Here is a 17,968-nt window from a genome sequence, read left to right as displayed (position 1 = left end):
AAACAGCATAAGAGTAAAAGAAGAACTGACTGCGTTACAGCACCCGCTGCTTGTTGAGAGTAAAAGCGATATGCGCTTTTACATCTTTTTTTAGCAACTTTTTTTTAGAAAAAAAGTCGCTACGGGGTCTGAAAACTCGCTAAATATAGCGACAAAGTCGCTAAGTTGGCAACACTGGGTGGCACATTTTACTAACATTTAAAACATGAAATTAACTAAGCAGTAACATAACAATAAGATTAATCAAATCAAAACACAGAAGTCTATTTGCACGTTTCCTCATTCCCACATTTATCTGAAACACTGAATGAACTCTGCTCAGCCAAATACGAGCCTGCCCACACGGTGAGATTATGTAATCCACGCTGGTGGAATGGGTCTAGTTTATTGGTCTCTGTTCACAAAGACTCTGCAGATCAATAACTGAAAGGATCCAGAGTGAAGCAGACGTGCATGAAATGTATTTGTTTGCGACTGAAAGCATTTACAGCACAAATACTAACACGCCTTCGTGTGTCGGACGGATCGTTCTCTGGTGCTGTCGTGTGTGGCGAGCCTTCGTTTTGCACCTGAAGCATCACCAGGCAGAGCTCTGCATGGGTGGGCTGCTGCAGCCAGTGTGAGGCAGACTTTCTGTGGGCTGAGTGCTGCTTTCTCCACTTCATAGTCACACAGCCTGAAACGTGCACTGTAAACAACAACAGACCTGCTGAGACGTGTGAAATGTATTCTCATAAAAAGCTTCTTGGCCTTTACGTCATGTAGACTGTGCTTAATTGAAATTATGGCGTCACGCGATGAATGCACGCCTGGTCTTCAGGTCTTCCCCTCAGTCTCAGTTCCAGTAAATCTGCTGTAGATGACGAGGAACTCGTGTCACCTTCTTCTCCTTCAGAGGCAGTTAGAGGCCCACCAAGATGAGGGCATGGTGGTGTCACACATGGTGGTGGCCGGCGTGGGCATATGGATCGCCTTCAGCTCTGGTTCCACGCTGCGCCTCTTCCACACCGAAACCCTAGAGCACCTGCAGGACATCAACATCGCCACACCTGTCCACAGTATACTTCCAGGTAAGACGTAATCTTCACTGTGAGACTGGCAAAGCATTTCAAACCCCCACAGACTATTAAATATTACAGTGGAAGGTTTGAAATTCAACTTCTTTCATGCATATTTTTAGATATCTTGCATGATTTTGCATAACTTGTTCTCGTATTCCCCCGACTTGAGCACGGATTAGCTTTAAACTGATTTTTAAATAATAATTTAAGTCTTACATAAAGTTAATAACTTTAACTTTTCAAGTCTATTTGGCGTTTTATTGGTGACCACCAATAAAATCTAGCTGGGACCTTCCTCTTGCATCTGTCACTATCCAATGAAAACCCAAACAGCACATGTTGCATGCAGATAATGTGCAACACTGCTGCTTAAACTGCTGCTCTGCGTCTTTTCTGTGCTTTCTTCTACGCAGTGACCAGTGAATGTTAGATTTTGTACTATATTCAGACTTTAAGAAGCCCCGCCTTTACCACAGTGAGAACTGCTCCCCGTCTGTTCAGCATCAGTCGGTAATCTGTTTGCCTCACAGACACTGCAGCGCTCTCAAACTGCCTGACAAAATCTGCTGATTTCTAATCTTGTGACCCTCCCATCAGATATATTTGCTCCAGCCCAGCAGCCGCGGCCTGTGATACACGCCCCGTCACCTCGCATCACCACGCTCGGTGTCTTCCACTTATTAGCAAACATCGCTGCAGGCAGCTTCTGTTTGTCACACTCTTTTCCTTTTTCCAAAAGCTCCTTAGTCTAAACAAGGAAACAGAAACCTCTCAGTTTGTCTGCTCATGGCGCCGCATTAAAACACTTTGGACTTTGTCAAGTTGATTTTAAGGCAGCTTTGTGTGTTAAAAGGAAATCCAGGCCATATCTAAACGCTTTAAAAACAAATAAAGGATCATCATCATCACACGATCGTGACATCACATTTACATACAGCACATCGTCTGTCGGTGGCTGAACTACTGCTCGAGCCACAACTCAAACTTACAGCTAAATCCTGAGTAATCAGAATACTTTAACAGCCTTTAACAGCCAGCTGCTTTGACAGAAACATGATGGAGTGAGTAAATCTTTGCACTTTAGATTAAATGCAACTGTGAGGGAGTGTCATGAAGAGTGGGTACAGTTATTGTGTGGAGACTGCAGACTGAACCACTCCTTCACATGCTGTCAATCTGCAGCTTTATCAATGTGATCACCATAAAACATAAAAAATGAAACCCTAGGTAGGTCCACAATATCTTAAGACCATAAAAATACCAAAAGAAAACTTTATGCACACACAGGTTTGTGAATGCAGACACATGCAGCGTGTACAGAGAACAGAAAGCGCCCTCAGCACGCTGAGATCTAATCCTGGGTGCAGTTCAAAGACCTGCAGCTGCTGACCTGAGCGGTCTCTAAATGAGCCATTCTTCATGCACAGTTGAAAGCAGAGTTTTTATAGCAGAGCAAATATTTGTTCAGCAACTTTTATCAAAGAAAACAGGAGTTACAGTTATTGTGTGTGTGTCACAGAAACGAATGAGTTTGCATCACTCCCAACACACCTTTGAGTGAGTCTACTGTACGTGTCCTGTAGCAAGGAAGCTTTGTGACTGACGAAGGCTGTCCTTACCTTCGGTGACGTTCTGCTGCAGATGTGTTTGAGGCAGACGTTGCTGCTGATGCTGTCGAGGTCAGATCATCTCTGTGCCGCAGTCATCAGAGTGACCTGCTGCTTCAACTCTTGTAATCTGCTGCGTTATATCAGCGTGACCCAGAAACACAGCCTCAAAGCATGATGGGAGCTGTTGTTGTGGGCTGTGAAGTCGGGATTTATCCGGTCCAATCAGAACAGTTTTCAGCCACGTTTTCCCTCCTTTGTCCTGAGTAACACCGACAGCCGTGGGCTGAAAGTTTTTTAGAGATGTTGACAGTCAGGCTTCCTTTTAGACCTGCACGTTCCACCTTTTGTGTTGTTTTTGTGAATCCACCTGTGTGCGTTTACTCCTCAGCTTCAGCGTTGGTGGTGTTACTAAGTTTAGTCCTGGGACCTGATTTTTCCATCATGGCTAGAATGTTGTGATATTTCTCTGAACAGCATCCAACCTTGGAGATGTTCTCCCCGTGTTCACGTGGGTCCTCCAGCTTCCTCCCACAGTCCAAACACGTGCAGTTAGTGGAGTTAGGCTAACTGGAAACACTAAATTGCCCACAGGTGTGAATGCAGGAGTGAATGTGAGTGCGACTGGTTGTCTCTGGTCTGTGTGTTAGCCCTGCAACAGACTGGCGACCTGTCCAGGGTGGACCCCGCCTCTCCCTCTCAGACAGCTGGGATAGGCTCCAGCGACCCCGCGACCCTGAAAAGGATGGATGGCATCCAACCTCTTCTTCCAGTCACGGCGTGTTTCGTGATTAGCAGGTTATCGTGCTATGTTGTAGCCAAAGTGAGCACCTGAACACACAGCAGGAGGCAGGTGCACATTCAAGGATGACCTTTATTTCTGAAATGCCCAAAAGAACAAACTCGTTGAACAAACTGCAGAAATGCAATAACAAAGAACAAATCGTGACACAAACACAGAGAAAAATACACAAATGACACAACAAGCCAATCAAAGGAGTAAAAACTGAGATGGAGAAAGTCGGTGAGTGACTGCTGTGAAACATACAGCTGTGACACCGTCCACAGTTCCTCTGTGCTGTGCTGCGTAACTGCATTTCTGCTCCATCATACTTCAGACAGAAATCAAAACACTGAAAACACTGAACTTACACACCAAAGTGTACTCAAGGAAATCCCTAATCACAAGTAAAATTGTCAGAGTGAGCCCCCCCCTCACATTCAGTGTTAGGAGACAGTGCTCATTATCTAACAGATGTAAATAATAACAGCAGCCTGCTTCTGGACCTCAGTGTCCATATTAGCTAATGGAAGCCATGAAACCACAGAGGAAGCTGGTTGTGGGACAGACGGCAGCACATAAACGCTTTCATCCTCCGGGCCTCGCCATTAAGAGCCGACTTCCTCTGATAACAAGTCTCTGGCCTGTCAGCGAGCATTCAAATCGAGCTCTGCCGGCTTGTGTGGTCGCGATGTCACACGGAGGAGTTCACCTGTTCTCCACTCTGTGTTTCGTGGCAGCATTTACCCCTGCAGGCTGCTGCTGGAGGACAGAGTGAAACCAAGAAATGTGCCGTTTCTCCACAAACTCTATTTGGAACGGTCAGCACGACGGTTTGGACAGATGGACCTGCCCCGTCGATATTTTTAGACCGAGCGCTCGTTCAGCTGCAATTCTGTCCATCCGGTAATGTTTATTTACAGAGTCGTCATAATGATATCAGCTTATCAGAAAGCAGGAAGTTCTAATGCAATTTGGGCTTTTCTGCAGAACGCAGTAGTGGAGATGGAATCGGGGCGTTGTCTCCGGGGTGGCTGACTCGATCAAAGGAGCAGTGTTGAAAGTAGGACTTGCTCTAGGTGGGGTTATTCTCATGTTCAAGCATGTTGGAGCAATTCTGCTGAGTCCCATCTTTGAACGGGAGCTCCTTACGCACGTCTGGCTAATGCGCTGTAATTGCATCATCATTTTCCCTGTAACGTATACTGTAGCTCGTTTCTGAAAGAGATTTAAGGTAAGTAGTGGTAGTTTCCACACTGGGAAGCTGCTCCCTTCTGTTTAGATTCAGTCGAGGATATTTTCATTTCAATGAGACAGATGAGAGGAGACGCTGCTGGACATAAAGTTTCTCTATAAAACCGTCTGAATATTGGACAAAGTCAGGTTCAGAATCCAGAATTTTCCTGTCAGCAGCCGTAAAATTTCAATTTTTTCTGTTATTTTCATAATAAATAAATAAATAAATTTTTATTTATATAGCACCTTTCAAGACAGAATCACAAAGTGCTGCACATAAGATTACAAGTCATAAAAAGATTTAAAAAGAGAAAATAAAACAGGCAAAAAATTAACCAAAAGCAGTTTTTAAAAGGTGAGTTTTGAGTTGTTTTTTAAAAACAGCGACTTAGTCCACAGTTCTTAATGTTTGGGGGAGAGAGCTCCACAGTCTTGGGGCCACAGTGGCAAAAGCTCTGTCACCCTCAGTCCTCCTCTTTGTATTTTTAAAGCAAGTAAGCCCTGATCAGATGACCTCAAAGACCTGCTGGGTCATCGGGCTGTAGCAGCTCAGAGATGTAGGCTGGTGCCAGTCCGTGCACAGCTCTGTAGGTCAAGACCAGGATCTTAAAATCGACTCTAAATTTAACAGGAAGCCAGTGTAACTGCGATAATAACGGTGTCACATGTGAGTGCTTGGAGGATTTTGTCAAAAGCCTCGCTGCAGCGTTTTGCACAACCTGCAGACGATCCAGAGAACCTTTGCTTAGACACATAAACAGCGAATTACAATAATCCAAGCGTGAGGAAATAAATGCACGTATAGCAATCTGCAGTTCAGAGCGAGATAATATCAGGCTTAGCTTAGCCACATTTCTTAAATGATAAAAACAAGACTGAACCAGAGATTTCACATTGAATGTGAGAGTCGGGTCAAAGGTGACACCTAAATTCCTGATAGAGGATTTAACATAGAGTGAGAGAGGACCGAGGGCTTTCAGTATCTGCGATAGAAATCTATCAGGGGCGCATACGAGGACTTCGGTTTTCCCCTCGTTGAGTTGGAGGAAATTTGCAGCCATCCAACGTTTGATCAAATCTAAGCAATCATTCAGACGCTGGAGCTTAGATAAATCCTCGGGCATAAAAGAAACGTACAACTGAAATACGTTTGAACTGAATACACAAAGCGTTCGGTGAACTCTGATGTATGTAAATGTTCCCTGTAGGAAAATTCCCCAGCTAATCACTCACATGGAGGCAGTTATTTGTTATATGGCACGTTTTCTGAATTCTGTTTTTTCTGTTTTCATTAAGTCAAATCCTAAAATCTCCCCTGCATGAACAAAAACATGTTTTTGCCTGTCATGTCTCCCTGATCTGCTCGGATTTATTTGATTAAACATGTGAGCGGGCAGCTCGGTGCAGAGCTGCACCTCTTCAGCAAACTGGAATGTGAGAAGTAAAGAAGTGAAGGAAAAACCCAGTGAGACGAGTGAACAGAGTTAACGCTGTGTGAAAATGAGAGTAATATTTTTAGTAAACGTATCAAATGGTTGTACTCCATCATGGGAGCAGGCTGCCTGTGATGATGTCTCAGAGGATGGTGGCGACTGGCTGAGCTGAGGGACGAGCCTGCCTTTGTCTGCCGCTCGGTGACCTAAATAAGCAGCCATGCGTGGCCTAATGGCAGGCAAACATGGGGGGGGGGGCGGTAAATAACACCTTCAGTTCTTGTTTGTGTACCACTGTTTTTTTGTTTTGTTTGTTTTGCACAAACTGCTGAATAAAGACGCACATTTCAGATCTGAAAGTGAACAGGAGAAAACTGCAGCTGAACATGAAACAGCTCCTGTTATAACTTAATCTGCTCTTCTCTTTGGCAGGATGCTAGACTAGCACTGAAATTAAGGGATTATTTGTGTTGATAAGCTGTAAATGATAACATGTGTGTCCCACATCCCCTTCTAGCTAATGGTTTGTGGCCATTTTTAAGCCTTTGACTGTCTCTGCCAATAGAGAGAAACTGTAATTATGACTAAAATGAATGTCTCCAGATCTTTGGCTAAACAATCACAGACTGATGACTGCAGGTATGAATCAGACCAAACCTGCCTTCAGCATTTCAGGGTGCGCGACAGAAGAAGTTGACGCTGCTGTTACTCACAATGTGCTGATCCGAGTTCTTTCCAGGCTGAAAGGCTGATGCAGGGTGTTTTTGCAATGTTTGGGATTTACTCCGGCGTCCTGCTGCTGGTTGTCAAGACTAAGTGGCGATCAAAGAAGTGCTCTGGTGAAGGATGAAGGCCAAAGCCTGGTCGTGTTGCCGTTCACTCCGGGTTTATTTTAGTTCACCCTCTGGGTGGGGAACTCCAAATATTATGAAAGAAGGAAGTTGAGCAAGACCCCCGACCGGCGGTCTGCGTGCTTCTGCTAACTCTGGGCTCTCATTAGAAGCACATGTGGTAAGACGCAGGCCCGGTACCTGCCCGCATATCTGGCAGGATTCCAGGAAGTATGGCAGCGTGGAGCGTGCGCCTCATGCGAGGGGTCAGCTCTAGTGGGGGGGTCAGGCGGATAGACTGGCAGTAATTTTGGCTAAAGCCCGAGAGGATTACTTTGAGGGAGGAAATTCAAGTCAAGCTGTTGCAGCAGTAATGACTCACGACAGTCTCGCCGCCCACATAGCAGGACTGGAAGAGTGTTTTTACAACAACCCCAGATCCTTATTACAGTCATAAAAAATATGATAAATATGTCTGACTGCATTCACGGCTGATTCCCAACCAGTGGAGATGTTCTGAGATGACTTCCACGTAATAAGTCACTTAACAAAGGCGGCGAATTTATTGCTGCTGAAAGGTTAACCGAACAATCGCAGCTCTTAGCCTGCAAAGTGGCCTCACAGCGATGTCTGCGACCGCAGGAAAGGTCGGCTCAGATCGTTCTATTGTAACCGCCCGAAGTTTCCTGAATAGAGGCAGAGCTCCTTCGCTAATTGCTACATTACGCCTCACTCATTCTGTTACGTAACACTTTTGTGTTTGTTTGTTTGACTCAAAGCGACTGTAATAGTTCACTTACTCTGTTCAAACACTTGACAAGAGCTGCTTTTATTTAGGCTCCTCTCCGCGTTGCCCTGGAGACAAGCGAGCGTCGAACATGATGGCTGCAGAGATTTTGCCTCGTCCCTCCCTCCCTGCTTTGCACCACGCTGTGGTTTGTTGTTATGCAGCCTGGTAAAGTGACCCCGTGCGCTCGGTGTGGGAGGATGCGTTTGCTGAGCTGCGTCTCGTTATAAACACCTATCTGTGGTTTTACTCCAGAAAGCATTCATTCATTTAGGTGTGACTAAACTGATGTTTCTGCCTTTCCTGTAGGGAGCCAGAGAGTGTCGGTGAGCAGCCTGCTGGTTTGTCACGGTCTGCTGCTGGTAGGGACCAACTTGGGAGTGACTGTAGCGCTCTCTGTCCCCAGGCTGCAGGGCATCCCTAAAGTAACAGGTAACACTAACATCCTGCATGGTGGGTGTATGTGGGCAGCTGTTAGTACACACCGACTACAAAAGTTACATTATGCAACTTTTGTGCTCATTTCTGCTGTGAGACATTAAAGGTGCAATAATAAAACACTATAGTCCCAAAATGATTCACTCAACCATTCAGGTGTTCCAGTCAATTCAGTGGCACAGGTGTAAAATTCAGTCATGAAGTCTGTGAAGGTTCTCAGTCATCCAGGTCATCGTAGTCAAAGGAGCTTGTAAAGAAAAGCGTCTGGACTTCTTTAAGTTACTTGAAGACGTTTCACCTTCATCCGAGAAGCTTCTTCAGTTCTAAGGTCAAATGGTGGAGAGTCCCAGATTTAAACCTAGTGGGAGTTTCCCCCCACAGAGGGACAAAAGGACCCCCTGATGATCCTCTAATCACCTGAGCCAAGGTGTGAAACTGGGTGTGGGTCCAGTCATGAACTTTCCTCACCATTAAATGTTCCACAGTCAGCTGTTAGTGGGATTATAACAGAGTGGAAGAGATTGGGAATGCTGCAAACATCCGAAGTTCCCTCAGATTAGCTCAGGAACAGTGTTTCCATGGTGACCAAGACTTGCATCGGATGCAGTGGAGTCGAGCGTTAGATTCCAGAGTGGAGGAGACGTTTTTCTCTGGAGTGACGAATCACGCTTCTCCATCTGACAACCCAATGGTTGAGTCTGTGTTTGAGGGTTGCCAGGGCAACGGTACTCGTCTGACTGCACTGTGCCAAGTGTAAAGTTTGGTGGAGGGGGGGGGTTGTTTTTCTAGCAGTGGGGCTCCGCCCCTTCGATCCAGTGAAAGGAACCCTCAATGCTTCAGCATACAAAGACACTTTGGACAACTGCATCCTCCCAACTGTGTGGGAGCAGTTTGGGGATGGCCCCTTCCTGTTCTGACGCGACTGCACCAGTGCACAAAACGAGGTCCATGAAGACATGGACGAGTTTGGTGTGGATGAACTTGACTGGCCTGCACAGAGTCCTGATAGAACGACTTTGGGATGAATTAGACATTTTTAAAAATCCCGTAAACACTCCCTAAACTTGTGGAAAGCCTTCCTAGAAGAGTTGAAGCTGTTACAGCTACAAAGGTTGGTTTGACATCACATTTAGAACGGGGTGTCACTCAGGTTCATAGTGTACCTGCATCTATGATAAACATGTCCAGGTTCAAGGCTGACATTAACTTTGATTGTTCGTGCCGTTCTTAGGTCGGGGCATGGTGTCCTTACATGCTCACAGCGGACCGGTGAAGTTCCTCACCGCCGCCGCTGCAGTGTGTAACCAGCCGTCAGGCCCACTGCAGCCTGCAGAGTCAAAGGATGTGGAGAGCACCCAGCCTCCATCAGACTCAGCCCCCTCGCAGGGACGAGGGGTGTGGCTGGGAGAGGCGGGCTGCACTGCCATGGCTCTCCAGGACTCCCTGTCCTCCTCGTCCTGTGGCTCGCTGGCTCCATCCCAGGGTTCGTTGGAGCACGGGCCTGAGGACGGGGCCCTTTATGATGTGCTCCACGACCCGGCCCATCACCAGAGAGGCCGCCGCTCAAGTAAGGTGGACGTCAGCTCGCTCTTGGTGGTCTCTGGAGGTCTGGGACACCGCAGGGTCAACAAGAAGACCAAGCAGTCTCGCCATGAGGACACCACCTCTACCATCATGATCTGGCAGATCCCCTTACTCAACATGTGACTGCAGCACCAAGGTGGGAGGTTAGCATTAGTGAGCAGCAGGTAATGTCTACATGAAGTATAGAAAACCTTACATGTACCCTTTTGTTTTCCTCAGGTGAATCTGCACACATCAAGGTCTGCTGTTAACACTTGACAGAATATTTGGGATCAATCAAAGCAACTAAGTGTCTTATTTAAACCGGAACGGGACAAAGATCCGAAAAACCAGGAGGAAATGACGGCTACCGACGGTCGAAGGTCGTACTGAGGGCGGACCTGTTGCTACCGAGTGTTGGACGTTGCTCTGTAACCTAGCTAACACATTTCAGTGTTTCAGGTCCGTCTGGATCTGCAGTATTTAAATCAGTGTTGAAAGAAAATGGGGAGATAACAAGCGGCGAGGTATCTGCTGTCACGTGAACGGTTGTTGTGAGGTTAGAGCTGGGCTTTGGACAGTGGTTAGATCAGAGTTGGACTTTGTAACTGTGACGGCTCAGGAGTGTGTGCGTGTGCGTGTGTGTGTGTGATTTCCTCGTGTATCATCTCTGATGCTCAGACTATTATGTTAACAGAGAAAAGGGATTTTTAAAAAGGTGAACTCCAGATGAATAACTGAGTTTGTGAAGGCCTGATGAGGATCCCTGCTGGCCAGGTGTCTGTTCGTAAAGGGAGGAAGGACTTGCTGCCAACACGACAGATTTTCTTCTTTTTGTTTTTTACCCTAATTCACTTTTATTTTCTGGCATAACAATGTTTTAAGAAAATATATATAAAAGATTTATACTTTTCTCGTGCCTTTTATGTACTTATGTTTATTAACAAATCTATAAACATTGATTTATTGAGTAAACTTTTTTCCTTTTGAAGTTTGGTGGAGATTTGTCACTCGTTCAGGTTTACAGAGGAGCACACTAACACACAGGCGGTCGCACGGTGGTGAAGACATACAGTGTGCAAGACGACTGGGAGGCGATCAGAGGGCCGAAGGGTGTCGGCGTGCCTCTGTGCTCGACTCTAACCTCGCACTGCGCTGTGATTGTGTGCAGCCATCGGGACATGCCGGGACTAGCAATGTGCCTGAGGGGCAGCAGGAACTGAGCCGAGCCTGATGCAGCTCTTCCGGGATTTCTCCTGCTGCAGAGCAGAGAGGGTCAAGGCACTTTCTCTCATAACGCCCACGTCCACCATTGCACAACCAGGTTTCACTATGAGCTCTAACAAAAATAGACATTTGGACGTGTTCCCACAATCCTCAGCTCCTGATTGCTAACACTGATCTGAGTTTCCTGTCTTATACGCTGCACCTACAGAATGTTGCGTTAACTAAAGTCAAACACAGATGATCTCATTGTAAGTAACCCAGTTATCAGGCTGTCTGACAGCTCTGCAACGGGAAGTCTTTTGTTTTCCGTCTGACCCTGAGGTTTCCATGGAGACGCTCATTTCATGTGCTCGTATCAGTCCTCGGCGAGGCTTTGTTCTGGAAATATCTGGCATTAAAGCTCCCAGCTGAATGCCCTCTAATCTCACAGGGTTGATATTTGTTTGATGCCCCCGCCGTGGCTCCTCTCTATTTTTATATCTGAAGGTCAGTTGTTAAGACACGCAGCCTCCGTGGAGGAGAGGTCACAGACCCACGCTGCTGCTGCTCTGTCAGGCTGTCCTCTTTTAAACAGAAACATGAAATATTATACGGTTTGACTAAAAAGGCCTTTATGTATGAGCAAAGATGGAAGATATTCAAAGAATACTGTGAAAGTGCAGCGCTTTATATAAAATATATAAAAGCCTGTTCAGGAAGAAGTGAAAGCTTCTTTCTCCATGTTAAAAGCTTGTAACTGAAACATCTTCAAACACACAGTTATCTCTGAGTCTTTGCCTCGCAGTATGAAGCACCTTCAGATCAGTTGTAAACTGTTACATAAATGTAATGGATCTGACATAGCTCTGTCGTGGCTCATTCACCTGCCTGTATAGATTCTGCCTCGTGCACGCTGCAGGCTTTGAGTGGGAACGTTCAATCGCTGAAATTCATCTTTCTGTTCAGGATTGCAAATGAATAACTGTAGTTTGGCCTCCTAGTAGAAAAATAATGTCACTTTTTTCTGCAATAAATATAAAGCAATAATTATGTATCATTTTGATTAGAGAGCTTGTGCAAGCTGGTGGATTAGCCCGAACAGAAACATGAAACATGACTTTGGTAATTACCAGTGCTGTTGATTTGGGGCAGATGTGCCATAAACACAGTGTAATAAATCTGTTATGTTCTGTATCTCATGTAGCGAAAGCCTCTTGGATTTGTTTTCACATTTTTTGATGTTAGCGGTCATTCCGTTGACAGGGTGGTGAATGCTTTAAATATATTTTCAGTGTTTAAGTTTTAAAGACGCTCAGCTGTGAGCTGCATCTCTGATGTGGACTGATGCTGCTTTGGCTACCCGGGATGAGCCCAGCCGTCCAGGACCATACGTCTTAGTGTGGTGACGTCACGGCTGACCCTCTGCAGGTTGTACCCACTTAAGCAAAGTTTTCGCAGATCTCATTATTTCTGTATTATCACATATGAATTGTACTGAAGCGGTCTTTTTAGTGTTGGGGGGTAATCCTTATATGAGCTTACAGATGTTACATGCACATGGACTTATATCTGACCCCCGCGGTCCCCCCACACACGGATCATGTGCAGGAATGCTGCGTCCAGCGCGCGCACAGCAGATGGAGGCACGCGCCGTTGAGTGTGGGGTTAACGCCGACCGATGAGGGCGTGGTCTGGGTCAATAATAACCACCTCGCTCCTGCCAGCTGTTCCACAAATAAATAAAGACAACAAAAATCAACATCCGGAGTGCTCGTGGAGGTGGGAGCCTATCACTGCGGTCCTCTGCTCCAGCTTGGACGCGCGCGTCGGCTCTCCGCACTTTCCACCGGAGGAAATTACACGTCCACGGCTGATCTGAAGGAGGTGTGACTTGAGATGACTGTTTGATCGTCCCCCTGCCTCGCCTCCGCCGCGGAGCTCCGGCACATTTTACAGGATGAGCGGATGAAACGGCAGCCCGGAGTGTCCGGAGGTAGAGATAAAGGTGACCGTGAATCGGAATCGACCGTGAGGTGAACTCGTCCCGCGGAGCTCAGGCTCGCCGCTTCATCGGGACTGTCTTACGTAACTGAGCTTTGTGCAGGGACGAGCGGGGAAAGCGCTGGTGTCGAGCTGTTGATCACAGCCAGAAAACGAAGGTAGGTCGCAGTTTACCGCGAACGCGCAAAAATCCACGCTTTGGTTTCACATTGTGTTGCAATTACACGAAAACGCTTTAAATCCGACTCAGTTCTAATGAATGAGCAGCTGTGGCTCGTTCGAGCGACGTTATCCTTGAAGGAAACAAACAGGAGTTTTGGACACAATTCCAAAAATACCCGTTTTCCTTCCTATTAAACATTATTCCATCGGAGTGCCACCATATGCGCATGCGTTCTGCATGTGTACAGATTACCACATAGAGAGGACAGGCTGATTATTGCAGTGGGTCAGGCAGTTTGCAGAAGCTGCATGTCGGGATTACTTGTTTCTTTGTTGAGCTGCAGATGTTGCTCAAAGGCTGTGCGTGATGGCAAATCATTACTGGCAGCAAAAAGTCTTTTTCCTTCAAATGTTTTCAAGACATTAGAGAAAGGGCGCCCCTTAGAGAACGAGGAAGTCTTTGCAGCTTCCAGACGGGTTCTTTTTGTTCTAGTCTACTGGATGTTGGTTAAACTCCCTCTTTGTTTTCTCCAACTGTAGGTGAAGAGAGAGGAATCCCCTCACAGCTTAGCATGATCAGTGAGGACGCCGGCTCCCATCACCAGTGAGTACATTGAGATGACTGAGGGCCACAGGCAGGGAGGAGGGGCTGTCACTGTGGAGGCTGACGCCATCCTCCACACGGCAAACTCGGACTTTATCACGCTTACTGACAAAAACAGGAATTTATGTCCAGGGTTCGTCCAGGGATTCCTGCAAGATGAGCCCAGCTTCAGCCCTCCTCCAGGGTTTGAAAAGGAATACCTGCTGGATGGAAGCCTGATGGAGAATAACCACACTGACAACCAGAAAGGTGGCAGCTCGTACATCTCGAGTGCTGATCGGTTTTACCTTTCAGGTGACAAGGAAATCCCAGAAGCCCCACCTCACGCTGGCTCCAATCACATTGCTGGCATGCGGCAAAACTGTGCAGGTGGCGAAATCCCCAACGGCGCCCGAGCTAAAGTGTCCTACAGTGCAGATTCCTCCATACACATGCCCAGCCAGGCCCAACGGGAAGCCGATCAGCCAGCTCTAAAATCAATCCTGGCGCACAGGGACGGCAGCCAGGAAGCTGGAAACACACAAAGTGAGCCCGACTTAGTCATCGAGGTAGGCGGGCAGACGATCAACGCTCACAGGTCCGTCCTAGCTGAGAAGAGCGACTACTTCAAAGCACGGCTGTCACGCAACATCCTGAAAGTGAAGGGTATCAGTTATAAGACTTTGTCCACGTTGATAGACTACGTTTACACTTCAAACATCAGTGTTAGCAAAGACAATGTAGTCGATGTCATCACGGGGGCTAAAATCCTGCAGATCCCCTGTGCCGTCCAGGCAGCTATGGACTCCATGTCTGAACAAATCACGGCGGAGAACTGCTACGAGATCCTCACCATCGCCAAGAAGCAGCGGCTGAGTGAACTGAAGGAGACCGCCTACGGATTCATGAGCGACAACTTCCTCCAGGTCCTCAAAGACCCCGCCGCGTACGGGCGTTTGACGGGATCCGAGAGGGATCTGATTCTGAAGAAGAGAATGGAGGGGAGGAAGACTCTGATGGTTGCAGAGATAAACGACGTGTTCGACCGAGTTGGGAGCCGGCCGCCAAGTCGCTGTGGCAGCCGGCCACAGAGCCCCTTGTCGGTGGGGTCTTTGGAGGAGAACCATATGATTTACCACTTTAACGAGACGGCAAATGACTGGAGACCTTTGACTGCCATGCCCGAGGACGTAAACACTAAAGGCTGTGGGATCTGCACCATGTATAACTACCTGTTTGTGGCCGGGGGAATAAAGGGCTACGGGGACAAAGGCAAGGTTTCAGACAAGGTCTTCTGTTACAACCCTATAACCAACCGCTGGGCTGAGGTCAGACCTCTGAACCAGGCCCGTGCCCAGCTGAAGCTCCTATCTATGGATGGCTATCTGTATGCCATTGGAGGGGAATGTTTGTTTACGGTGGAAAAGTACGACCCTCGAATGGACCGCTGGACGACAGTAGCCCCCTTGCCCAAGGGAGCCTTTGCGGTGGCCCACGAGGCGACCACCTGCAGTGGAGAAATTTACGTATCGGGCGGCTCTCTTTTCTACCGCCTCCTCAAGTACGACCCTAAGAGAGACGAGTGGCAGGAGTGCCCCTACAACAACAGCAGGAAGAAGTCCACCGACATGGTGGCGCTGAAAAGCTTCATCTACCGCTTTGACGTCAGCCGCGAGCAGGGCATCAACGTCTTCAAGTACAACACCATCGTGAAAATGTGGCACGACTGCATGTCGCAGAGGCTCGGGAGTCACCTACCCTTCAGGTGTGCCGTCATCGGGAACTGCATCTACTGCGTGAACAAAAGCCAGACTCTCCAGTTTGTAGTGGAGGAGGAGAACGCCTACTTTGTCGAGGAGACGCTGAGGGCACCTCTGGAGGCGAAAGGCGTTCTTTTTCCGTTTGTTCTCACTTTGCCCGAAAAGCCTGAAAGAGTTGCGTAGCGTGTCTGTGCATGTGTGTGTGTGTGTGTGTGTGTGTGTGTGTGTGTGTGTGTGTGTGTGTGTGTGTGTGTGAGAGAGAGAGAGAATAACACAATAAATGTGTCATAGTAAGCCTGCAATAAGCAGAAGACCTTATGTACACTCTTCAATGTCAGCTTCCTATCTCAGTGTCTCATTGCCTGCTTGCAATCGAATGTGTGTATTTGCATGGCGCAGTAATGCATCTGCAGGGTCGAGCCTTAAAAACAAACTTTTTTAAATGTTGAACGAATGCAACGATATTAGTTTCTGCAGATAACGACACGATGAAAGTGATTAATTTGTGCGCTAATATTTTGTTTGGTGACTTTTTTGTAGTTTTAGATATTACTGTATTAACTAGCTGACCTGTGACTGGTAACATAAGCGAGTGTTTTATTGATGGAAGCTGGAAGCTGTTCTAGTGCGCTTTATGAACGACACACACAGGTCCTATGCAACGAGTGCTTCTGCTGTAATGCTGTTTGTAGGTATTGTGAGTGGAATCTGGAAGAAGTGCAGTTCTCTTCAAACACCAAGTCTTCGAAACCACCCCAATAAGGTCCCGCCACGCTAAAGCTAAAGCTTTATATTTATAAATCAGAAATTGAAGCCATTATGATCAAATATGTATAAATTAATTGTCTATTTTGCATATGGTGCATACTCTACATTTAGCCAAAGATAACTACCCCGTCAGGCTCTGTTAAAACCAACACACTAACTTTTATTTTTTTGTTTTTTATTTTTTAAAGGATCTCACTACTTTTGTCACTGCAGGAAAAACCTAAAGCAATAGCGTTTCTGCACAGGACGCAGGCCTGTGGTTTGCTGCTCACAGGCAGGTTCAGGAAAGTTTAAGGATGCAGGTTACTCCCCGTGCACAAAGACCCTCTGCTACAGGTTTGTATTCACATGCCAGCTGATTACTTTAATTCATGCTTAGCTTTCAGGTCAAAGGTCAGATCTGACACTACATTGCCTTTAGTCAGTCTAGTAAAAAAGAGATCCTGATGATTCTGCACCAACGCTAATAAGCCATGTTGTTCTTGCATCACGCTACTCTTCTTTTGGACATTTTACAGCATTCGTGGTTGCTTCAGTGACACAGTGGGCGTTTTGTACGGAAGCTAGTGCTGATATATTCCTAAAATCAAACTGCTTTTGATAATGTTTGTAGAAGTGTCTCTGAGCAATCAGTGCGACTCAGACAAAAATGGATGTGGTCTTGATATTTGGACGGCTGGAATCTGTAGATTTTGTGAATTTATGTGGGGGGGTTTGGTAGTTTTGAATCTGCTGCTGTGATGGTCGGTGAATTAATGCAACGCAAGGCAACGGCTTCCTGTTCATGGCATTTGGAGCGGGCTGAGAAACGAGCTGTGGGATAATGTATATCAGAACTAAGTGCTTCAAATAAAATATTTTATGTCTGAAACTGATCTGGTGTTTTGAATATGTTTCTGTGGTGATGGGGAACGGCGCCAGCCTTCTGGTTAATCTGCCATGGAGCTACACTGCCATCTTGTGGACACTGCTGTAATAGCACTAAATCTATGACCTTTAGAGCCGTGGTGGGGAACAGTCCTGCAGGTTTCAGATAAAACCCTGGTCAACACAAATTGGATTAGTTCATTAGCAGGCCTCAGGAGAACTTGAGGATATGTTGAGGAGGTCATTTAACCATTTGAATCAGAGGTGTTGGATCAAGGACGCATCTAAAACCTGCAGGAGACCTGTGGAGGTCCCCACCCCGGCCTTACAGGAAACCCGTGTTATTATTTTAGGCTCATATAAACATCTAAATTTCCATCACCTTCAGATTTCATCATAATTCAGTTATTACTGAACGACCTACAAACTTAATTCTCAATATAACAGGAAGTGTTGAATATATTTATGACAATTTACCATCTTTTTATATTATTAAACATTATCAAGAGTTATTCCATGTTAATATTGTTATTACACAAAGTACCTGTTTGTATTCATGAGTATTAAAAAAAACACTGATGCAGTTTGTGTATAATTTTAATGTCATATAAATAATCTGTGGTCAGGATCCAGTTTAAATTGACTTGTTTTTAAGAGTCTCCACAGTTTGGTGCTCCTTTACCTGACAACCCGACGATCCTACCCGAGCATGTGAACTGGCTGCTCTTTGATATTTGTAGATCCGGGCTTGAAAGCAGAGGTGATCGAGCCTTTTCAGTGGTGGTTCCCAATCTTACGTGTTCACATCAGAGCCCTCCAGTCTTTCACTCACTTTAAAACACTCGCTGAGTGGACTGTCTTGGCTGTTATTATGCAAACGCAGTC

The 17,968-nt window shown here is 46.4% G+C and overlaps 2 protein-coding genes across 5 annotated transcripts in view; both read left to right on the top strand.

Moving 5' to 3' along the window:
* Positions 1-10,698, top strand: part of arhgef10 (Rho guanine nucleotide exchange factor 10) — a 53,241-nt gene extending 42,543 nt beyond the window's left edge. For 3 of the 4 annotated variants that reach the window (XM_087832690.1, XM_087832691.1, XM_087832689.1), the window contains 4 exons: positions 896-1,070; positions 8,045-8,167; positions 9,405-9,893; positions 9,977-10,698. In XM_087832690.1, the coding sequence (XP_087688816.1) occupies positions 896-1,070; positions 8,045-8,167; positions 9,405-9,880 (774 nt within the window). In that variant the 3' untranslated portion in view covers positions 9,881-9,893; positions 9,977-10,698. Of the gene's footprint in view, positions 1-895; positions 1,071-1,509; positions 1,709-8,044; positions 8,168-9,404; positions 9,894-9,976 lie in introns of those variants that run through there. The other variant, XM_087832692.1, reaches the window with a different exon arrangement.
* Positions 10,699-12,595: 1,897 nt separating this feature from the next.
* Positions 12,596-17,091, top strand: kbtbd11 (kelch repeat and BTB (POZ) domain containing 11). The gene is made up of 2 exons (XM_006800616.2): positions 12,596-13,101; positions 13,646-17,091. Exon 2 carries the CDS (start codon positions 13,724-13,726, stop codon positions 15,629-15,631), a length of 1,908 nt encoding a protein of 635 aa, XP_006800679.2. The 5' UTR covers positions 12,596-13,101; positions 13,646-13,723; the 3' UTR covers positions 15,632-17,091.
* The last annotated feature ends 877 nt before the right edge of the window (positions 17,092-17,968 follow it).

The sequence above is a fragment of the Neolamprologus brichardi genome, chromosome 19 (assembly GCF_056152115.1).
Source record: "Neolamprologus brichardi isolate AB-2024 chromosome 19, ASM5615211v1, whole genome shotgun sequence".
NCBI classification, from domain to species: domain Eukaryota; kingdom Metazoa; phylum Chordata; class Actinopteri; order Cichliformes; family Cichlidae; genus Neolamprologus; species Neolamprologus brichardi.
Note: the sequence above shows the minus strand (reverse complement) of the source record. Positions and strands in the feature narration are given on the sequence as shown.

Bases quoted from the DNA above. Each gene is read 5' to 3' on its own strand.
- kbtbd11 (XM_006800616.2), top strand. From the start codon at position 13,724: ATGACTGAGGGCCACAGGCAGGGAGGAGGGGCTGTCACTGTGGAGGCT.